This window comes from Danio rerio, chromosome 2, assembly GCF_049306965.1.
Source record: "Danio rerio strain Tuebingen ecotype United States chromosome 2, GRCz12tu, whole genome shotgun sequence".
NCBI lineage: Eukaryota > Metazoa > Chordata > Actinopteri > Cypriniformes > Danionidae > Danio > Danio rerio.
The window spans coordinates 4,406,027-4,430,925 of NC_133177.1; the positions used below are offsets into that span (position 1 = coordinate 4,406,027).

At 39.1% G+C, this 24,899-nt stretch overlaps 1 protein-coding gene and 1 long non-coding RNA gene across 13 annotated transcripts in view; one reads left to right on the forward strand and one right to left on the reverse strand.

Annotated features, from left to right (window-relative positions):
* Window positions 1-24,899, forward strand: part of mib1 (MIB E3 ubiquitin protein ligase 1) — an 88,121-nt gene that overhangs the window by 55,460 nt on the left and 7,762 nt on the right. For 6 of the 12 annotated variants that reach the window (XM_009296844.5, XM_009296845.5, XM_009296848.5 and 3 more), the window contains 7 exon segments: window positions 5,342-5,474; window positions 9,086-9,172; window positions 11,492-11,650; window positions 17,677-17,858; window positions 18,009-18,198; window positions 19,973-20,051; window positions 22,638-22,757. In XM_009296844.5, the coding sequence (XP_009295119.1) occupies window positions 5,342-5,474; window positions 9,086-9,172; window positions 11,492-11,650; window positions 17,677-17,858; window positions 18,009-18,198; window positions 19,973-20,051; window positions 22,638-22,757 (950 nt within the window). 12 annotated transcript variants of the gene reach the window in all.
* LOC141377730 (uncharacterized) lies at window positions 5,375-9,090 on the reverse strand. Its single transcript, XR_012390310.1, has 2 exons — window positions 8,179-9,090; window positions 5,375-7,893 (listed from the first exon to the last, which is right to left on the reverse strand). It is a non-coding gene; the product is annotated as an uncharacterized lncRNA (long non-coding RNA).

Sequence of the window (24,899 nt, forward strand, 5' to 3'; positions counted from 1 at the left end):
CTCTCAGTTACTTCTCGGTCACTTGAGCGCCAAAATTTAACCCACAAGCAAGCAAATTGAGTTAGTAACAGATGACTTTCGAAAGTTTTGTTGCGAAGAGGAAAAGGATCAGTTAAGGACCCACGAACTGCCAAGGAATGGATCCGCAGCCCACTTGTCAACAAATCAGGTGAATCAGGCATGTCTGCGCAAAAAGATTTACTGCTGGAGATCGCAAATGATATCGGTTTTAGGGGTCGTTCACATATTGTGAATTTTCTGCGCACAAGTGGAGGCCTGCTGCGTGTGCGCACATTTTGGGAGTGACATTCTTGTGCTTTCCAGGCACTCCCAGTTGAAAACATCTTCAGAATGCTGCAAGCACACCACAAGTTATGTGACGAGAACAGACTGATCAGCTTCAGTCTTTCTTTGTTGCTTTAAAACATATTAATTATTGATGCAGTATCACATTTATTGTTTTTATAATAAACTTATAATAGTTTAAACATAAACAATCCCGTTTAAAGCACAATGGAGTTCAAAGCTGAACACACTAGTTGGGCAGCTTACCGATGTCTTGTGCATTTTCCTCTGTCTGACAGTATTTACAATTTAAACGTCTTATTCATTTACAACATTTAAATGAAACATTTAATTTTAGTTGGCTTTTTTTGTAGCTCTGCAATTAAACAAGGAAACAAAAGGTTACATTAAATTCAAAATGACGATCTCTTTCAAGGTCGTTCACCCTAAGCAGCTCCCCATCATCCTCCCTCTCTTTTCAAATGGGTTGGAGTGCCAAACCAAAGGTTACAATGAGCCAACTTTGGCCCACGGGCCCTACTTTGGGCACCGCTGCTATATATGAAGAGATGGTATGGATCTTAAAGGGTCACGAAACACCAAAACACATTTTTTGAGCTATTGACAGTCGTATATGTGTCCCACACTGCTAAAAACACTATTAGGACACCTATATTTCACTAAAAAGTGTAAATTGGTTGTTTTTGCGTAATTTCAAGCAAATTCGTACTTCCTGTTTGAAACGAATTTTTGAAGCTGCGTCACGGTCATGACATAATAGCGTGTATTCCAGCGTGCAGACTGGACGTCTGTGCCAGAGTGTGTCTTATTACGTCTTACAGTGTGATGCATTAATGCATGAGTAAAGCTTGGTTCAAACCAATCAGCGCGCTCTATTGTGCAACTTCATTAATATTCATTAGTGTCACCGTCTTTACACCACAGAGACGCCACGTTGTGTTGGCAAAACAAGCGTGAAGTGTTGATTTTATAGTTTGCTGCCGTTAAGTTTCGTTTTCATTTTCTCTCTGTGAGAGCTCAGTCTCATGTGTGGATTAACAGTGTATGCGACGCTCCACAACAATAACTTACGTGTCTAAGGGGGATTATTGTTTACCTGAGAGCTGTTCTCATCTGCAAACGCTGAGATACGGATTCCGGATGTAGTCTTCTCTTCATAAAGACGCGGCTCTAGTTGCTGGTGATTGTCCTGTCTCTACAGATTTGGTAAGTGAGCGATCAGTACTCTTTGTATATTCAGTTTGTTCGTATCGAATTAAGTTAACTATTGCACTGAGTGCAAACTGGTTAGCACCGCATTTTGTGACCGGAATAACACACGCGGCTTTCTGACGCTACCTGCCGTGTGCATCTAAGTTTCCGGGAATGCAGAGGTTTTTTTTCTCTCATTCGCCGTGCGGTGTCAAACATTGCATGAAAAATACACGCTTAGAGCAGATCCTCGAATCAAATATCTCGTTTGTCGCGAGGGGCATGAATGAATTCCCTGAATGAAAGAGCCAAACTGCAGTTAAAGTCCACCATTTAATAATTTGGCAAATAATTCCACTACAGATGTCCATGTAGGTTAAACACCATCACTTTCTCATGTGTGTGTATTTTGACTGAAACTCGCGCGTGCCCAAATAGACACTCCCACACCCTCCCACTTTAGTTCCTCCGACACTCCCCCCTAAACAGAGCTGGACACGCCCACTTTTCTGACTTTTTCCAAAGTGGAGGTGTGAAAACACCCTGCTGAAACGAGGGGGTTTCATGGCCCTTTAACATCACGATTTTTAGTGCCTTGATTCCAGCTCCACTTTTTTTTTCTAGGCCTCCCCTACGTAGTCGCTTCACTTTTTGCTGCACTGAACCATTGAACTGTGCTGCCACCAACCTACTTGTGCTGCAGTAAGGTAGCATTAGCCGTTTCCTTCCTAGTAACAGTGAGCTCCAAGCCTATGACAAATTACCATGTGGCTACCTGAGACAACAGGCCTCGTCTGCATGCTCCTGAGGGATCTTCGTATCTCACAGGGTGACCCAGTTCCATCATGCTTCTCCTTCACCTCACTTCTCCTCCTGCCTTTTCTTTCACTTCTCCATTTGCCCCAAGTGCTCTCATTGCTACATTCTCTTTATATAGGCACTGTTTACCTATGTCAAGTCGATATCAAGGTTTCCAAGCCATTCATCATCTCGATTTGCTTTTGTTCACAGTAGAGCGAATCATTACCAAGGAGGAATTACAAGAGGTTTATGCCACAGACTGCATATTTTTAGTGTTCTTTGAACTCCTCCTCAACACACAAAAAAAGTTGACTGCAATGCAGTGGTGCCAGCGAGCTGCATTAATATTAATGCCTGCCCATTTCCACCACCGTGGTAGGCAGCCTGTCTATCTACACCGCATCTGGAAGGATTTGCAAGTCACAACACCAGTGCCCTACTGGCACCCGTCCATCTTATTGACGCTTACACAAAGGGCGCAGTAGTGCCAGTCATTTTCTGCACTGCCTACTACCTAACATTTCCACCACTGCATGTTAAACCCAATTCTAGACAATGCACCAATTGCTCCACAACTTACTACACTTAAGAGATTCACGTGGCTTAATGGAAGTGTGGAAACTTTATCTCATCTTGCCCATTTTGGTATTGACCTTATTTACATGCCCACATACTGGCGTGAGTATTTCAGGTATACAGATGTAACTGGGCGTATGTGCAATGCGCGCTGTGTGTACTGCAGTATTGCTGCTTTGCTGCACAGCGCTCCAAATGTGTACTGAGCTGATGCTCTTCCTCTGCACTACCTAGGAAACTGGAGACTGGCTTTGGGTTTACAAGAATCCACCCTGCAGCAAAAAAAAGAAAAATAAGTGGCACTCCAGAGGTTTCCACAAATCCTCCTCATCTCTGAAATTACGTTCATCAATTTCTTTCTTCTCTTCTTTTCGATGCTTCTTCATCTGTTTCCGCTTATTCCATCAATGGTAGCTTAAGAAGTCCCTTAACACTCAAGTTCTTTTAAAAATGCAAACCCTGCATTTTTTTAGCACAGTGATGTGATATTACCTTGATTCATCACAAACTGATTGTGAGATTGCTTGTGTGTGTCAGTTTTCTGGGGGTTTGGATGTGTTGCAGTCAGCAAGTGGGGCTTTTTTCAATGCAGTCAAAGAAACATTTTACATTTAAGAGCTGGTCTTAAGCTCCGAGTTTTTTTTAAAAGGGACAATATGTCATTTTCACTGCTTGATGGAATGTATTCATAACAAACAAAGGTGTAATTTGATGGCGCTGTGAGTTTAGAAGCTTGCTGCATTTATTCGCAATGCAACCAAATGTAGAAATGGGCTGCAGATATTCGTAAACAACAACCAAATATAGAAACCTGCTCCAAATATTCGCAAAGCAACCAAATATGGAAACTCGCTGCAAATATTTCCAACACAACCAAATATAGAAATGCGCTGCAAATATTCGCAACACAACCAAATATAGAAATGCGCTCCAAATGTTCAGTGCGCTGCAAATATTTGCACTGCAACCAAATACAGAAATGCACTGCAAATATTCGCAACACAACCAAATATAGAAATGCGCTCCAAATGTTCAGTGCGCTGCAAATATTTGCACTGCAACCAAATACAGAAATGCACTGCAAATATTTGCAACACAATCAAATATAGAAAACGTGCTCCAAATATTCATAACTCAACCAAATATAGAAAATGTGCTGCAAATATTTGTAACGCAACCTAATATTGAAACTCGCTACAAATATTTGCAAAGCAACCAAATATAGAAATGCGCTGCAAAAATTCTCAACACAAATATATAAACTTGCTTTAGATATTTGTAACACAACCAAACATAGAAATGCGCTGCAAATATTCGCAACACAACCAAGTATTAAAACTGCAAATATTCGCAATGCAACCAAATATAGAAATGCGCAGCCAATATTCGCAACACAACCAAATGTAGAAACTTGCTGCAAATATCCACAACGCAATTAAATATAGAAATGCGCTGCAAGTATTTGCAACACAACAAAATATAGAAACTTGCTCAAAATATTCATAACGCAACCAAATATAGAAATACGCTGCAAAATATTCATAACGCAACTAAATAAAGAAATGCGCTTCCAATGTTCGTAACGCCACCAAATTTAGAAATGCGCTGCAACTATTAGCAACGCAACCACATATAAAAATGTGCTGTGAATATTCATAATGCAACCAAATATAGAAATTCGCTAGAAATATTTGCAACAAAACCAAATATAGAAATGCTCTGCCAATATTCGTAAATATTTAATAATAATTGAATCCACTGCTTCCGGTTCTTCTAGACGTGGAGAAGTAGTAGTGCTGTTGTATCAGCACACACAGTCTTACTAGTTAAAATTGCTTATTTTTTCTGTATTTTAACATTCTTCGAAACATTTGAGCTAACGTGAGTACATTTGCCTTTGAGGTTTGCATCCTAAAGTATCACCAATTAGAAATCTCAAGATATTCTTCCTCTTTAATAGTCATTGTTAAAGTGCTCTATTAGCCTTTATTGCTCTATTTTCTCTTGTTTACCGTTCTATTTCTCTTATTGCAGCCATCCTTTTTACTCTTATCTTGTACATTGTCACCGTTCTGCCTGTTTTTCAGCTCGTGGTCATAGATTGTCTCCACTAATTCTTTTCTGGTTTACTTGTTACCTCATGTTCTTATTATAGGAGCTGCATCAATTTCTGATCAGCTTCCCGTTTGCGTTGTGAACATATGTCGTGGTCCTACCTGCTGATTCCAGGTCAGGCTCCAAGTTTTGCTCTGCAGATCTGAGCAGGTGCTAGAAAACGATTTGTCGATCCCTGTAGATTTGTGGTTTTATATCAATTTATCATACTCGTTTGATTCTCGGTGCCATTCACAGAAATATGCAGATTTCTATGCTTGCAGTTTCCATGTACTCTTACTTATAACATGTTCATTGGGTCATTTTTTTCTGTCCATTGCTAAAACTTTGTATTCTGATCTTTGTTCTGCAGTGCCATGCGTGTGCTGCTTTCCAAACTGCCACGGCCATGGATAGTGGACGAGAAGAAGGACGATGGCTACACCGCTCTTCATCTGGCTGCGCTCAACAACCATGTGGAGGTGGCCGAGCTACTAGTTCACCAGGTCAGCAGCTCTAACACTCACACATTTTACTGTATCAACACCCCATATTAAATAGGAAAGTTGAAAACTTCTTATTCATACGTCTTAAACTCAAAGTCAAGGTGTTCAAAAGAGTCATGAACACCGTCATTAGTTGCATCAGCTGTGTTTGATCAGGATTGGAGCTAAACTGTGCAGAGCCATCCAGGAATTGAGTTTGAGACCTATGATCTAATTGATCTAACATCATTAGAGCTGACAGAGTTTGCTTGTAATGTAATTCTCATTGGACCAAATCAGTCAGGACAAATTTCAACTTTAGAATAGTGGTCCATTAATGTATTTACAGTGCATCCGGAAAGTATTCATAGCGCTTTACTTTTTACACATTTGTTTATGTTGCAGCCTTATTCCAAAATGGATTATATTCATTTATTTCCTCAACATTCTACACACAATACCCCATTATGACAATGTGGAAAAAGAGTTTTTGAAATTGTTGCCCATTTTTACCAACAAAAAACCTGAAGTCACATGACATCAGTATTCACAGCCTTTCCTCAATACTTTGTTGATGCGCTTTTGGCAGCGATTACTGCCTCTTGTCTTTTTGAATATGATGCCACAAGCTTGGCACACCTGTCTCTGGGAATTTTTGCCCATTCCTCTTTGCAGTACCTCTCAAGCTCTATCAGGTTGAATGGGAAGTGATGGTGTACAGCCATTTTCAGATCTCTCCAGAGATGTTCAGTAGGATTTAGGTCTGGGCTCTGGCTGGGCCACTCAAGGATATTCATTGAGTTGTTGTGAAGCCACTCTATTGATATTTTGGTGGTGTGCTTTGGGTCATTGTCATGCTGGAAGACGAACCGTCGTCTCAGTCTTCATTCAGGATGTCTCTGTACATTGCTGCATTCATCTTTCCCTCTATCCTGACTAGTCTTCCAGTTCTTGCTGCTGAAAAACATCCCCACAGCATGATGCTGCCACCATGGTATTAGCCTGGTGATGAGCGGTGTCTGCTTTTCTCCAAACGTAATTTATTTTGGAATAAGGCTCTAACATAAAAAGTGAAGCGTTATGAATACTTTCTGGATGCATGTACTAACATTAAGTATAAATAATATTCTAAAGTAAGATTACTCTTTCGGTTCTTCAGCACATACACCTTTGAAAGTCTCTGCACGGGAGTTACAGCAGCCCTCATAACGTTTGGCAGTCACTGAAAATGTCCCCCCACCAATTTGAATTTGAGACTCCTGTTCTAGATGGTTGCTAAGGTGTTGCTAAGCGGTTTGCTAAAGTCTTCTGAGTAGTTGCTTGGCAGTTGCTAACATAAATTAACATGGTTCTAGTATGAATTATCATGTTGCTAGCATGTTTCTAGTATAAACTGGCATGTTGTAAGCATGCATTTAGTATGAATTAGCATGCTGCTTGTTTGATTATGTTTGTTAGTATGTTTCTAGTATGGATTGGTCTGGTGTTAGTATGTCCAATGTAAAGTGAATGGCAGCTTCTTTTTTTTTTACAATGGTAGTCTATGGGACAGTTGCTAGGGTGCTGTAAGTGCTTGCTAGGGTGTGGCTAGTGGCTAGTAACTTTAAATGTCATCAGTGATTGGTAGATTGGTAGTCTTAGTTAAATGAGCCTAACCGTAAGTATGTATGACAGTCTGGCAGAAGGTTATGAGGTCACAAATTTGGTCCAATGTTAAGTCAATGGGACTTTTCCAAGTTTTTTGAAAACAGTAAGTCGGATCAGTCGGAAAAGATATAGCAACTTAATTCAGTATAGTTGTGAGGTTTAAAGTTAGTTTGGTGGTTGTAGTATAAATGGTCTAAGAGGAGATGCGTTCTTAAAATAGTCTAAGAAGAAGACGGAAGAAGAGTAAGTTCATGTAGTATAACAGTATGTTGGCTTTTTCAAGCCACCTGAATTTTTTCAAAGTGTTACCCCTAATTGTGCTTTTTTGGTGACTTGCTTTAAATTCAAATGAGATTTTTTTTAAAGAGGGCCGAGTTATGAATGCCTGTTTGTCAGCATAGTGGCAGATTCAGAAACAAGACTAGCATAGTAAGGGTCAAGAATCTTGGTGTGAGTCAGATCTGAGTTTCAATAGTCATGCCAAAGCAGTTAGTAAATCAGTTTACTATCATCTCAAAAACGTTGCAAGAATCAGATGCCGAGTTTCCAGTGAAGACTTAGAGAAACTTGTTCATGCTTTTATCAGCAGTAGGGTGGATTACTGTAACGGCTCCCTCACGGACCTTCCTGAAAAGACAGTCAAACACTTGCAGCTCACGATGCGGCCTGGATTCTGACCAGAATCAGGAAATCAGAGCACATCACACCTGTCCTCATGTCTTTACACTGGCTCCCAGATACATTCAGAATAGATTTTAAAGTATTATTACTTGTCTATAAATCACTAAATGGCCTACGACCTAAATTTTTCAGATTTGCTCACTGAATACAAACCTAACAGATCACTCAGATCTTTAAGATCATATAAACTAAAAGTTCCAAGAGTTCAGTAAAACCAGGGTGACTGCTGTCAGCTACTAACAGCGCCCCCCGCTGCTGGAATCAGCTTACAGACATGATCAGATGTGCTCCAACTGTTTAGCTGTGCCTTTACTGTATGAGCACTGTGCTACGTCCGACAGATCACACTACTATGTTTTTCTCTTCTTTTTCATTCTTTTATAACACATTTTAACACATTTTTATCTGTTTTATTGAATCAATTTTTATTATTTGTTTTCATTTTCTTATACTTGTCTCTTTCATTTCTGTTTATGTGAAGCACATTGAATTGCCACTATATAAAAAAACTTGCCTTGCCTATAAAAAAAAATTGTGATTAATGAACGGGGCTTTCCACCGTTGATGACACGTACAAAGGGAGAATGTCAATCACAGCGTTTCTGCAGACTGTTTTTAATCAAGTCTGATTATAAAGAAATAAAAGTAATACATTTTCACCAACATGAGCTGGTTATTCACACACTGCTGCCACCCAACTGTGTGTAAACCCTTCACAAAAGTGATTTTTGGATAATAATTTTAATAATTCTATTCTAGCGAATGCGTTCAAAATGTGTTTAATGCTACACACTGCAAGGACACAGTGTTATCAAGTCGAGCAGATTCCAGTTCAGTGATTCTCATTCTGCGCGTGTGGATTTGGCTCCTCACCTTCACACGCATGACACTATGGCTCAGCGTTATATATCACAGCATAGCAATAATGTTATTGCAACATTCCAGCAGCGTTACGAGAACGCTGCGCCAGCCTTTTGTCAACTACCTGCCATGATGGAAGAGAGGCAGAGACAAAGAAAAAAAAAAAAAGGTTCACGCCAGAGACTTAAAGCCCACGAACCACAGTAGAGCTGCACTGCAGTAAATGCAGAGAGATGTTGCTATGGGCTTTCAGTCAGGGAATATCTGAATACAAATCACCATTAGCTCGCACAACCTTCGGGACTAGAAGGTGATTCATCTTCAGTACCTGAGGACACTGAATTTCAGTGAATGTAGCATGTAACACACACTAAAACAAGTGCATTTATATACATAAGAATGAGTTTAAAGGACAACCCTATTGATTTGCTCTTCCTCCATAGGGAAATGCCAATTTGGACGTCCAGAATGTTAACCAGCAGACGGCATTACACCTTGCAGTGGAGCGCCAGCACACCCAGATAGTGCGAGTAAGTAGCTTCGGTTCTGTTTGTTTTCTTTCCTTTTTTTTTCAATGTTTGACGTCTGCACCCCTCACCCCAGCGCTCAGTCTTCCCACTCAACGCATCAATGAAGCAATGTAGCTAAGTGCTCCGTCTTGAGATTAAAATGCAGGGAGTCCTGCTGCAGATTTATCCCCTCCGATTCAATTCATTTAGTCCTGAGCAATCTGGACCTTGCCAGGAAAAGGTACAGGGAGCAGCAATGGATGCTGATTGGATGCGCCATCTTGTGGTTATGTGACAGCAGTGCAGTTTTAGTCTTTTCTAAGCACATGTGGTATATTTGTATGGCCTCCCAGATAAAAACGAAAAAATATGTTACAAGTGCACTTGAAATGCAGAGAGTATGTTTAAAGCACAAATAACATGCATACTAATAGTACATCCTAAGTGTATTTCAATGTGTTTATTATAAAGTAAACTACACAAGTGGTAAACATTTTGCTTAATTGCACTTTTTAAAAATCATGCTATTTACACTTTTTAATGCATTAACAGAAAACAAACTAATATGATTCTTTCTTAAAGTATGTTTTATGTGCACTTTGTATAAGAACGAAATGCAAATTTGAGTGTTTAAAGTGTACGCTACCTGAAAAAGGTCTTGTTGCCTATCTAAGCTTTTAGGAACAACAAATAGTAGTAATTATAAATTAAAAGAATAGTAATAGTAACTTCTAATTGATCATTTGGTATCAGAGGTGGCTTATATGAAAGGCAAAGGCCTCTAGACTCTACGCTTCTTTTACCACAATAATATATGTTCATGCTTTGACTTTTAATGATTTAATTAGGACAGTAAGGTCTGTCTTTGGTTAGACAAAAGTCTTGTCACTTAACAGAAATGATGTGCAGTATAGAATATAAAGTCCTGCTGCAGTGGAAACAGAATGAATATTTGACTCCCATGAGCTTGGAGGACTGCATCCATACATTTCTGCAATGACTCAAATCACTGATTAATAAAGTCATCTGGAATGGCAAAGAATGCCACCAAGAATGACTCCTAGAGCTCAAGATTCTTTGGATTCATCTTTTAATTCCTCCTCCTTCATCTCACCCCAGACATCCTCAATAATGTTCATGTCTGGTGACTGGGCTGGCCAATCCTGGAGCACCTTGACCTTCTTTGTTTTCAGGAACTTTGATGTGGAGGCTGAAGTATGAGAAGGAGCGCTATCCTGCTGGAGAATTTACCCTCTCCTGTGGTTTGTAATGTAATGGGCAGCACAAATGTCTTGATACCTCAGGCTGTTGATGTTGCCATCCACTCTGCAGATCTCTCGCACGCCCCCATACTAAATGTCACCCTAAACCATCATTTTTCCTTCACCAAACTTGACTGATTTCTATGAGAATCATGTTTTTCCTCCTGTATTTCAAAATATATGTTCATTTTTTTTTAATAATACATATTTTGTAAAGTATAATAATTCACAAGTATTAAAGGAATGATGAAATCTGGAATGCTTCAGATGTTATTAAAGTCATAGTTCACGCAAAATATGAAAAATGTACTTACTATTTGTAATAGTAACAGACTGGAATTCCACCAAGGGATTTTAAACAGAACGTCAGTATTTCCTATTATATTTTTCATCTGCATAAAGTCATTTTTTCCTTGTTTGACATAATAATATATCAGTAAGATAATTTAAAAACTGCTAGGGGGAATATTATGAGCCCCTTAAAGGGATAGATTACCCAAAAATAAAAATCGTCACCTTAGAATTATAAGGTTCTATCTGACATTTTAGTCAAAATTGAGTTATTGACGTATTCTTATTAAATTAAATTTAAAAATTATTTAAAAATTTATTTACATTATGGGATGTTTTATTATAAGTTGTTTACATTTTAAGACTTTTTATTTAAAAAAAACAAACGTTACACACACACTTTGCTATGGAACGCAAAAACTCAATATTTCAAAATCATTTAGAACGCAGATAGAACCTTATACTTTTTCAATTCCAAGGTGATGAAATGTTCTTACTATTTACTCTCAAGTGGTTACAAGCCTTTGAGTCTCTCTTCTGTTGAACGCTTAAGGAGATATTTTGAACAAGCTATTGACTCCAAAATAGGAAAAACACATGCTATTGAAGTCATTGGTAACAACTTTTTTGCATTGAACAGAAGTAAAAGGTGAGTAAATGATGACAGAATATTTCATTTCGGTTGAACTATCCCTTTGAAAGCTTGTTCTATTTGAAAATATGAGCGTTACAATCAGCACTGCTAACAACACAAGGTTTAAGTTGAGTCCTGTGTGCTTGTTTCCAGCTTTTGGTAAGAGCCGAGGCAAAGTTAGACGTTCAAGACAAGGACGGAGACACGCCACTGCACGAGGCCCTGCGTCACCACACGCTGTCCCAGCTGCGCCAACTTCAGGACATGCAGGACGTCAGCAAAGTGGAACCCTGGGAGCCCTCCAAAAACACAGTACGTACAGAGAAGTGTCTAAAGGTTAGAGGTGTTCAGTAAATGAATAGAATGTGAGTTTGATGCACACTTTCACTGCTGTGCACTTGATTAGAAATGGTGTTTTCATGAAATTTTTCGCAATTCTAAATAGATCCACGATAAATGTTAATATGCTGCATGTGTTGTAAATATAAATATTTGTTTATTAAAACTGCATAGACTCAAAAAGGATTACAGATGATATAGGAGCCTATGAAATGTATTATAATTTTTAAGGGATGCTTAGAATTTTCAGCTGCGAAAATTATCAGGCAAATATTTATTTGCTGGCTGAAATAAAAAAACGGGAGAAAATATGAGCTGAAAGGAGCAGACGCAGAATGCTATGCGCTATAAAACCCTTTCATTTCAATGGCCATGTAAAGACGGGTTGTTGAAGGACCAATCAAAGCACACGAGCAGCACACCGTCGACTAGCTAGCATGTGCACTGTGATTCAAACTACACTTTGGGCCCATTAGTACCAATTGAGCATCGTGTCAACGCCACAGCCTACCTGAGTATTGTTGCTGACCATGTCCATCCCTTTATGACCACAGTGTCTCCATCTTCTGATGGCTACTTCCAGCAGGATAACGCGCCATGTCATAAACTGTGAATCATCTCAGACTGGTTTCTTGAACATGGCAGTGAGTTCACTGTACTCAAATGGCCTCCACAGTCATCAGAGCTCAATCCAATATAGCACCTTTGGGATGTGGTGGAACGGGAGATTCATATCATGGATGTGCAGCTGACAAGTCTGTAGCAACTGTGTGATGCTATCATGTCAATATGGAGCAAAATCCCTGAGGAATATTTCCAGTACCTTGTTGAGTCTATACCACGAAGGAATAAGACAGTTCTGAAAGCAAAAGGGGGTCCGACCCGGTACTAGTAAGTTGTACCTAATAAAGTGGCCAGTGAGTGTATGTATATGTGGGGTTTGGGAAAGCACACAGGACACATATAAAGACCTTAATATGAGCACATTTAAGCATATCAAAAGAACATCACACCAGCTCTGTGAACCCTGTATTTACATTAAATACTATTTAATATAAAATATAACAGTTAAAAAATGATCAGGTGTATTAACAATACACTAAACCACCATTCAAGCAGACTTGGTATGGTTTCCCTAATTTGGAAAGCACCCTTTTATAAAATAACTGCACTCTTAAGTCAAATACTCAAGTCCCCGCCAAACAAAAGCCATAAGATGAGCAGTAAAACGCGGAGGCAGGGCAGATGCTCCACAACTGAACAGGCTTTTTCCAGTGTTAACAATGATAGATCGTCTTCTGCTATAAGAGCCATTTCCCTGCTGTCACATGAGTAACCGGCCCAATGAGCCACACTTCCACTGCAGTCCTCCGTCTGTACACTACACCATCCTTCAGGTGAGACGTTCCCCCCTGATTATCACTTCCTCCTGTATGGGATTGCATATTTGAGGAAAATTGAGTGGGTGGGAGAGCAAGCCGAAAGAAGACAGCTTTGGCAGACATGAGCCCTAATCAAGACATTTACTGTACGCTCGTTCCCAGTAATTTATTCCCACAATGATGGCAATAGAATTACAGAGCCTATGAGCTCTATTAGAGCAGATTTAAAACGTAATGAATACCATGTTCGCAGGTAAATGGAGCGAATTGTGACAGTGTAGAGAGTGAGCTCCTCATAGAGTGCACCGGTGATGTGATCGGTCTCACTTTATCAGTCATGCAGTTTTTAAAAAAAAAATACATTTCCCAATTGTTTAACAGAGCAAGAATTTTTTTTACAGTATTTTCTATAATGTTTTTTTTTTCTCTGGAGGGTTTTATTTGTTTTACTTTGGCTAAAATAAAAGCAGTATTTAATTTTTTAAAAACCATTTTAAGGTCAATATTATTAGCCCTTTTAAGCTATGTTTATGTTCAATTGTCAAACCACTGTTATACAATGATATGCCCAATTACCCTAAATAACCTGGTTAAGTCTTTAAATTTTAAGGCCGTGTTTACACTAATACGTTTTAGATTTAAACCGCATAAGTTTTACTACGGTTACGCCGTCCGTCCTCAGTACCCAGGATTTTTAGAGTACGGGAAACGGATCCAATTCATAAACACACACAACACAATTCGTAAAATGTGCAAATTCTATTCGTAAATTTAAAACACAATTCATAAATATGCAAATCGACTTCGTAAGTTTAAAACACAATTCATAAATACGCAAATGCAATTCGTAAATTCAAAACACAATTCATAAACATGCAAATCCAATTCGTAAGTTTAAAACCCAATTCATTAATACGCAAATCCAATTCGTAAATTTAAAACACAATTTATAAATACACAACACAAAATTCGTGAATACAAAACTATTCATGAATATGCAAATTAAATTTGTAAATTCAAAACACAATTCATAAATACGCAAATCCAATTTGTAAATGTAAAACACAATTGATGAATACACAATGCACAATTCGTAAATTCAAAACACAATTCATAAATATGCAAATCCAATTTATTTGGGGAAATGTTTAATTCATATATTAGATTTTGTAAATGTGAATTGTGTTTTGCAGGTATGAGATTTTTTTTTGCAGATGTGATATGATTGAGACTAGATTTTAGAATATTGAAACATTCATGCTTCTCATTCAAAGCCTTCTCTTATGTTTAAAGGACAGATCAAAGATACTTTAGTTTTTAGGTTTATTATTATTGGGATAATGTCTTTGTATGATTAAAAAAATGCTAGTTAGAGACGGGACATATTTGCAAACTCTGTAATTTGGCTACAGCTCATACATCACATCACTACTGATCTGCAGGTTTTTCTCTTCACTGCTGTTGTTACACTTTAATAGCCTTAAGCATCCCGCAGCACTTATCGGCGACCTCCCATCCCGCAGCCTTTCTTTATCTTCATTAGCACTTTTCTCTATCAATGCACTGTGGATCCGCTGTCAGAAAGTCACACTATAATGTCTGACACCAGACAGACTGACGATGCTCAACCCTATCTGTTACAGCTTTTGTAGCTCCTTTTACGCCTGACCCCAGCCCTGCCAGTTCACATCATCGCCTCTCCATGACTGTCGTAAATCAAGCGTTGTGTGACAGGAGGCTGCTTCCAGGCCAGCCGTCTGCCATTTATTAACACAAACAGTGTGACAAATCTCTCCACCCTATCAAACCATCACACTTACCACATGCAGCAGATGGAGAGGCGAGCCATCCATTCAAAACACTCCACCGAAGCCATCAGTATTCAGAAACCTGCCCACTTCTTCAGCTCAATGTGCTCCATAGCATTTCATCACTTCTGTGGCCTGTTGCACAAAACCAGTTGAGGGATGTAGAGTAAGGCTGGGACACACCAAGCTGATGCCAAAGAACTAGCACCAACTGTGTTTTTACCTTGTGTCGGATGTGTCTAGATTTGTCTGGACCAAAAAGATGAACGTGAACACACTAAGGCCCAATCCCAATTCTATTTTTGTACCCGTACCTCTTCCCTTTGGCCCTTGAAACAGAGTGTGAAGGGCTTCAATATTTACGCCTGAAAATTGGAACAGCATTGCAGCTGCACACATAGTCATATGTCATCGCAGGCTCTAGCTTCATATGAGATCAGATGACCGCGTCTGCTGTAGTTATTCCAGTTATGTTATTTTTTGGTAATTATCTTCAGCAAATCACTGAAGGCAGATATCATGACGATATAATGTGGCAATAAGAGCGTAACTATACTGTGCATTTAACACAGTGGCCATATTCATCAGTGTAAACACAAAAAATAACATTACTATTATAGCAGACACTGTAAAAACCCCATTCTCAGACTTTTCTGACAGGGTGTTTGAGCGTCATCGAGTGTCAGAATGTTGTGAAACGACTGTACAGGAGTTATTGTTATGGATTTATTAGGGATTATAGATAGCGAAATTTTGCAGGTTTTATTTTCTTTTATTTATTTATTTATTTTTATTTATTTATTAAATTTTTTTAAAGCATGATGGTTTAAACATGTGCTCGTCTGTTGTAAAAATTTGCAATATTGACAAATAAATAGTAATTTGTGGCTCTCCTTATGGGTGCAGCGATCCTGCTGTTATGGCTAGTGTATTCTGGGAAATTTTCTTACCCCTGGGTTTCGAATGTGGTCCTGAAAAATTTCAGTTCGAAGGGGTCCCTACACCTTTAAGCTAAAGAGAATTGGGACACCTCTACCGTTTCACGTGAACGCGCAAAACGAGGGGTAAGGGCTAACGCACCATTCACACGGGGTGTCGGTTGACGTCAGCCATTGCCGAACTGCATTGTGTATTTGTCGGCGCCGCTTCGGAGGCGTTGTTCGCTGCAGAAGTTGGGACTAGCTCAACTTTTCAAGCGCCGATGGAAGCGTCAGCCAATCAGATCGCTGTATGCAAATACACCAGCTAGACAGTGGCCTATTGCTGACTGAATTTTATTGGCTGACACTGCTATGACGATCGCGTTAGCACCAACTTCAGACACGCCTTCAGTCAAACGTTGACGCTGAAGCCCTGTGTGAATGGGGTGTAAGGAGTAGAATTGGGATTGGGCCTAACCAGGGGTGGCCAAACTCAGTCATGAAGAACCGGTACCCTGCAGAGTTTAGCTCAAACCACAATTAGGGTGTACTCGCACTTGGCACAGTTGCCATGAACCTTGCCGAAGCATGATTGCCCCCTCTTTCCTGACGACCTGCACTCACACTGCATTTTGCTTGGCACAATGAAGATTGCTTTAGTTATATTGATTTAGTCTTTTGGGATGCAGTGACACAGTCAAATATTTTACCAGATCCACCACCTTTGATGCTTGGAAATTATCAAAAAAGTCCTCGTGCTGCATGTGTTAGGAGGTTTGATAAAGGTGCAGCTGTCGTGCAATGAGGGGTTTGCGTCTTTATTAAACTATGACAGCTCATTGTGAAGAATGATTAATAAATTCATTTGAAACGGTCCTTTAAAAGTGACGTTGCGTCTTCAGTTTCAGGCTTGGGCACACTTTGCACTCACACTACAAGCGTACCACCAAAGCCCAATCAAACCGCGCTTTGGCACACCTCTTCCAACCGGGCCAGGACCGGCCAACTGAAGCATGCCTGGGCCTGATTCTGAGCAAACAAATCAGAAAACTCTCCTGGGCACGGTTTGATAACATAGTGTGAGTGCACCCTTAGACACACCCAAACCAGCAAATCAAGTTCTTACTAGGTGCACTAGAAACTTCCTGCCAGGTGTATTGGAGCAAGTTGGAGCTAAACTCTGCAGTACACCAGTCCTCCAGGATGGAGTTTTGGCACTCCTGACCCTTTAGTACCATTATCACTGTAATTGTCACTCACCACAGAGGGGTTTGATCATACAAATATGCCTGATCTATTAATCCATATCAGTTGCAAATATTTGTTTGTGACCTACAGCTTAAATTATGACATGTGCTGCAAACAGCCAATCAGACGACACATTAGTCGATCAAACAACTAATCAAACAGCCAATCACGCTACACATCATCGCAGCAAACAGCCAATCTCAAGACACTCAAGTGCAGTAAACAACCAAGCACACGTCACAACAACACAGCAAACAGCCAATCACACAACACCTGAGAGCATCAGTTTGAGTTATTTCTGGCGAGAGAGTCAACAATTTACTTCTCTGTTGAAAATTAAGTGATACCGTTATGAGAAATATAATGTGTTTGCATGAATTTAATAAACACTGCTAGTGCTGTAATGTTTAAGGCAACCTAGACAATATATTATATCAGTACAAATCTGTAATTTTAATAATGTAGGTTAACCAACTCTTTAAAAGACAGTCTTTTAAAATGCTTTATTAAACAGAAGTCTACATAAATATTTAAATGTATGTTTTAATTTTAAAATACAAACATTAATTGGCAAATTGAAGCTGTTAATGATGATGTTAATCCACAGTATTTGACTGAGTGTTTGTGTTGTACCTTCACAGTTGATCATGGGACTGGGCACTCAGGGGGCTGAGAAGAAGAGCGCTGCCTCTATTGCTTGCTTCCTGGCAGCCAACGGAGCTGACCTTACCATCCGTAATAAGAAGGGCCAGTCCCCTCTGGACCTGTGTCCTGACCCCAGCCTCTGCAAGGCCCTAGCTAAATGCCACAAAGAGAAGACAAGGTTTGTCTATCCATTCCTAGCTCTACTAGGTGATCTAGTTAAGCTTTTGCTACTGATTAATATCTCCTCTCCTTCTGTGCTTTACACTTTTTTTATATTAAAGTGTGTACCAAAGTGTTTTTGTTCTCTCTCATTCTCTCTGACCCGCAGCGGGCAGGTTGGCTCTCGAAGCCCGTCTCTAAACAGTAATAATGAGACTCTGGAGGAATGCATGGTGTGCTCGGATATGAAAAGAGACACTCTTTTTGGCCCCTGTGGTCATATCGCCACCTGCTCTCTCTGCTCGCCTCGTGTCAAGAAGTGTCTTATTTGCAAGGAACAGGTTCAGTCCAGAACTAAGGTACAGAATGCCAGTGGTTTCTGTGGTTTTTCATTCATGTATTCTAATGTGTCATATGTGATCCTGAACTTCAAAGCCAGAGGTGTATTGTTGGCAATCGATTTTTCTTTTATGCCAAAATGTATTGAAATGTTAAGTAAAGTTTAGAGTTGTAAAAACTCTACTGACTACTGACATTTTAAAAGCGTCCACATCTGCATTGAGCGTGTTCTTAAATATCGCCAGTTGGCCATTGTCTTCACGTTTTCAGCAGAAATGACTGTGATTGACAAATAACATCAGTTTCAAAGCAGTGTCTATCAATGGATTGCTCATATGTCAGCTCATTGACAGATCAGCTGATCGACACGACTTTGAAACACTTTTTACATTTGTAAAATTTCTCTACCAACTAATACCAAAGTCAATACTTTTGACCCAGTGTGCTCAAATGTTAGCTTGAAATGGACAAATGTTAATTCATTCATTTTCTTGCCGGCTTAGTCCAGGGGTGTCAATCTCAATTCCTGGAACTAAACTGTGCAGGGCTTCGGCCCTTTTGGAACTGAGTTTGACACCTGTGGCTTAGTCCCATTATTAATCCAGAGCCGCCACAGCGGAATGAACCGCCAACTTATCCAGCAAGTTTTTACGCAGCGGATGCCCTTCCAGCCGAAACTCATCTCTGGGAATAAAATGTTAAATTTCAGTATTAATTGATTCCAAAGTCGATGCTTTTAACCCATTGTGCTCATCAGCATTGTTTAAAAGTTATCATGAAATGGGTGTTTGTAACATTTTTGTGCAAATTGATACCGAAGTCAATACTTTTGACCTAATTTGCTCATCACCGCTCAAACGTTAATGTGAAATTGACGTTTGTAAAATTTCAGTACCAACAGAGACCAAAGTCGATACTTTTGACCCATTGTGCTAATCAGCATTGTTTAAATTATACTGTGAAATGGGTGCTTGTAAAATTTTTGTACAAATTGATACCAAAGTCAATACTTTTGACCCAATGTGCTCATCAGCGCTCAAATGTTAGTGTGAAGTGGACGATCGTAAAATTTCAGTACCAATGATACCGAAGTCGATTTGAACCAATGTGCTCACCAGCAGTGGTCAAATCTTAGCATGAAATGGACGATTGTAAAATTTTACTACCGATTGATACAAAAGTCAATACATTTGACCCAGTGTGCTCATCAGTGCTCAAATGTTAGTGTGAAATTGACGTTTGTAAAATTTCAGTATCAACTGATACCAAAGTTGATACTTTTGACCCAATGTGCTCATCAGCAGCACTCAAATGTTAGCGTGAAACGGACAATTGTAATTTTTAGTACTAATTGGTAACATAGTTGATGTTTTTGACCCAACATGCTCATCAGCATTGCTCAAATGTTTGCGTGAAATAGGCGATTGTAAATTCAGTACCAATTGATACCAAAGCCAATAGACCCAATGTGCTCATCAGCAGTGCTGAAATGTTTGCATGAAATAGGCGATTGTTAAATTTTAGTACCAATTAATACCAAAGTCAATATTTTTGACCCATTGTGCTCATCAGTCCTCAAATGTTAGCAAGAAATTAACGATTGTAAAATTTCAGTACCAATTCATGTGTCTTGGCCGATTCGTCCTACTCTTAACAAAACCAAACATCAATGGAAAATGTATTTATTCAGCTTTCATCTGATGTATAAGTCTCAATGTCAAAAACTTGACGCCTAAGACTGGTTTTGTGGTCCAGGGTCACACATTTAACCTTTTTTCTATTGCTCACCCCTAGATCGAGGAGTGTGTAGTTTGCTCTGATAAAAAGGCAGCGGTGCTCTTCCAGCCCTGTGGTCACATGTGCGCCTGTGAGAGTAAGTCGGTTTTCTCCACACCTCTTCCCTTGTCATCCCATATGAAAAACAGCTCTTTCTGTCATCTGGCTTGTCAGAATATCACACTTCACATGACTCTGATACAGAGACATGCTTCTAGATGGATAAGAATAGGATACGGATGAATCAGACATAGTTTGAGGACATCTGTTCATTTGTCATTAGGTTATCAAAAGAAAAGCCACATTTTTCTGATCATCTTATTATTAGTGACTGTATTTGATGTCTCTGTTAATAGGAAGGGATGAGTTTGACAGATTTGAGATTTTTTCCTTACCTTACACAACCTGACAAAAGTCTTGTCGCCTATCCAAGTTTTAGGAACAACAAATAATAACTTGACTTCTAGTTGATCATTTGGTATCAGAAGTGGCTCATATGAAAGGCAAAGGCCTCTGCTTTTTTTGGGTTCATCTTCAATGCCTCCTCCATCTTACCCCAGACATTCTCAATAATGTTCATCTCTGGTGACTGGGCTGGCCAATCCTGGAGCACCTTGACCTTCTATGTTTTCAGGAGCTTTGATGTGGAGGCTGAAGTATGAGAAGGAGCGCTATCCTGCTGGAGAATTTGACTTCTTCTGTTGTTTGTAATGTAATGGGCAGCACAAATGTCTTGATACCTCAGCCATACCCCTGCCATACACTTCGCAGATCGCTTACACTCCTCCATGCTGAATGAAACCCCAAACCATGATTTTTGCTTCACCAAACTTGACTGATTTCTGTGAGAATCGTGGGTCCATGCGGGCCCCAATAGGTCTTCTGCAGTATTTGTGATGATTGGGATGCAGCTCAACAGAAAAATCCACCTTCTCAACTTTTCCAAATGATCAACTAGAAGTCAAGTTATTATTTGTTGCTCTTACAACTGGAATTAACAAGACTTTTGTCAGGTAGTCTACATTGGGAAAATCCTGCATTTATTGAAGCTCAGAGCTGATGTAAATGTCTTAGAGGTGAGGAATAGTTTGCTCTGAGCTTACATCCCTCCTGTCTGATCCCCTGAGCTTCATTCTCTTTAAATACATTCTTCACTTGTCAGCAAGACCCTCTTTTTTCGTTTTATTCTGGCTTTACCTCAGGCTGCATCCTACTGTTCTGTGGCAATTGACTATTTCTTTTTATGTTTAACAAGTTGGCTTGACAGGATAATGTTAGGTAATATACAGGAAATTTCCCAGGTGATATTAAACAGAGCAAGGACATTTTTCACAGTATTTCATATCATATTTTTGTTCTGTAGAAAGTTTTTTTTTTTTCTTTGTTTGGAATAATAATATATTTAGAAAAATATTTTTGAATATAATTAGCCCCTTAAAGGGATGGTTCAAGTGGTTACAAACCTTTATAAGTATTTTGTTGAACACTAAATAAGATTATTTAAAGAATGCTGAAAATCTGTAACAATTAACTTTATTACTGTTGTGTTTGCGATGAGGACAAACGCTAAACACATGCGGGAATTTCTTCTTTCTTTCTGTTTACTAAACTCATCAGCAGTAATGAAAACAGTTGACTGATTTGAAACAAACAGACGGCCAACCAAAAAAGTTACTCATGGATATACAAAAGGTGGCCAACACAAAATACATACATTCCTAATATAAGAGTTCCATCTTACACTCAATACACTACATTCACTATAGTATAAATACAGCACTGCAACATATAAAAGAGAGATCGACTTAGAATGTCACTTACCTGTTTAATAATGTTTGGATCAGCTGTAGTTAGAAATTACTATCATCTTTTCTACTCTAAAGGCTGATTTATACTTCTGCGTCAAACGTCGGCGTATGCTAGGGCGCTGACGCATAGCCCTTCACCGTGGCCGTCGCCGTCACTGACGTGCACCTCTCGAAAAATATAACTACACGTCGCAACGACGCATAGCGTAAGCTCTGTGATTGGTCGGCTTGGTATCGCTGACGAGTCTGGGCGGGATCGAGAGCCACGCGAATGGCGCGAGCGATTGTTTACAAGTGTGGAGTCCCGTGAAGGAGCTCCGGATGGAAAGTTTTGTTTTGTGTTTACCTCATAGTTAAAGTTGTTGCACGTCCGCCGGTTCCTGCCTCAAAATGAGCGAGTTTGAGCCACTTGTACATCCTGGAAGTGTTCAAGAAAAGCAAAAAAGCAGCGAAGAAACTCGACACAGAGGAACATTTACACCTCACTGCCCACTAGCGTTTTGGAAGTGTTAATGCAGACCGACAGAGACAGCGCGCAGAAGTATAAATGCACAGCTACGCGCGTTGCATGCGCCGTGGGTTACGCCGGTCACCTGATGCAGAAGTATAAATCAGGCTTAAGGGCTTATTATGCGGTCTCTGTCGCCATCTTGAGAACTCTGGTCTATAGACATCAGCATTCCTTTAAAGAGTATTTATTTAATTAAAATGACTGGAAAATTATAATAGAACAAGCTTTTGATCATGCTGATAATTCCCTATCATAATGATAAGTCCCAAAATTAAATGTCATACAGTGAGGTTATAGGGATAAGGGAGCTAATCCTTTGCTTTCTGTGCGTGTACGCGTGTGTCTGTGTGTGTGTGTCCTGCAGACTGTGCGAGTCTGATGAAAAAGTGTGTGCAGTGTCGGGCCGTGGTGGAGCGCCGCACCCCCTTCGTTCTGTGCTGTGGAGGGAAAGGTATGGAGGATGCCACTGATGATGAGGACCTTAGTGAGTGAACTTCCACACGTTCCCGTTTTTTTGTTTTCATTTCTCTTTCCTCTCTCTCCGCCTTCGTTCTCATGTCTCTCATCTTCAATATTTACGTTGGCTTTGTGTTTAACGCTTTCTCCGTTCCTCCTGCCCACACACATCTCTCTCTCTCTCTCCCCATTGTTATGACTAATCTGTTATTTCCCAAATGTGCTTTCATGACTAAAATCATAGCCCCTCCCCTTAATGCATAATATCAACACCCTGGAATGAGCTTTGTAATGCCTTTGGAATGTCTTCATAACACTAAATATAAGGATTTTTAGGAGGCCAGTCTTAGGGACAGGGTGTTCACAGAGTCCTAAAAATATCTTAAATTTTATATAAGCAAAATTTTAGGCCTTAAAGTCTTAAATTCAATAATGTTTTGTCTTAAATTGTAAACCATTTTAATGTCCATATAAAGTCAATTATTGTTTCCAATGGAGGCACGTGGATTACGGCGCATTTTGGGAGTGACGCGCTCGCACCTTCCAGGCGCACCCACTTGAAATTTTCTTAACTTTTAAGAATGCTGCGAGCGTACCGGAAGTCACTTGACAAGAACTGACACATCAGCTTCATACTTTGCATTGAATATACACATTTCCATAGACAAATTATGAGACAAACACAGAACACCCTTTTAAATTTACTCCATAAATAAAACTTGTATCAGAGCTGCAGCAATGTTTTGTCAGCTTGTCGTCCTCTGAGAAAACAGTCGATGATAGTCTTGCAATCTACGTACACCTACATCCACAGAAGTTGCAATTGATAATCATATTCTAGAACAATTTGCGTCATGGTAAACCTTCATAACATTACATTAAATTATTCTTTATCATTCAATCACAAAGGCGTTAGGGTTCATAAGTTCACAATACACGCTTTAATAAACTTTTTTTTATATCATTGAAAGTCAAGGAATTTTAACTCAGGGAGTTTTTTGTCCCAAGTCATGGAATATCAGGGAATTTAGTTTGTCATTTTAAAATTTGACCTCCCAATTATCAAAATGTGTAATTATTACAGTCAAAAATGACTGATTTGGTGGCCAATTTTCTGAATATAAAGCAATTCTTGCAGCATTTCTCGTATTTTGCTTTGAAAATACACACAAGCGAACACATATTAGTTCTTCATTACTTTTTTGAGCTCAAAAATCATTGGTCTCTTCAATTTATGGAATGGTAATACTGAAAGAAACAACGTTTTTAGCTATTAGCAACATAAAGTGTGTTGCATCATATTTGACGCGTAAATGACACTAAATGATCTGTTAAAATCTCGTCATCAACAGCATTATAAAAGATCATGTTAAAACGTTAACGTTTTAGTTATCTATACAACCAGCATATAGGGATGCAACAGTTAGAGATTTTGGTTGTACGATTATAGTCTGAGGAATAATCACAGTTATCACGATTATTACGTGTTCTTTCATTTCAAAATACTACTAGTTTAGGAAAATCACATGAAAACTTCTTACATTTTAAAGTGTTATTAGTAACCAATGAATACATCCCAAAATAACAATAAAAAAGAAAGAATATTATCCATTAATTTTTAGACTTAAAATAAATGAAAAATGTTTTTAGCATTTAAACATAAGTAATAATTTTACATTAAAAATAAATGACAGAACAAAAATAAATAAATAGTTTTTGTCTAATAGAAATTTAAGCATCGTATTAGTTAAGTATTTCCCTTTTAAATAGAACAAATGTAGTCGAAGACTGTTGAACTCCTGTCTGAAAGGCACTAATATGCACGCAAACCACATGCCTCCATTGGAAATAACAAACTTGTGCACGTCAAAGATGTGATATGTGAATGGCCTTAGTTAAAACCCTTCTCAGCCATAGTTAAAATTAGCCTTTGATCCAATGTGCGTGCGTATTGTTTACAGGCTCAGAACTTTAACTAGTGCACATTGGCATAACTTTAGGTTGCAGCAGTTTTGTTCCATGCGGAAATACGGTGTTGAGAAGCCTTTATGATTAATTAACCGTGACAAATTAAACTGCTGTTAATAGTGAAATCGGTTAATTGTTGCATCCCTACCAGCATAGCCTTGTTCTTATAGGCTTTGGCTGAATGCGTGTTGCGATAATGTCA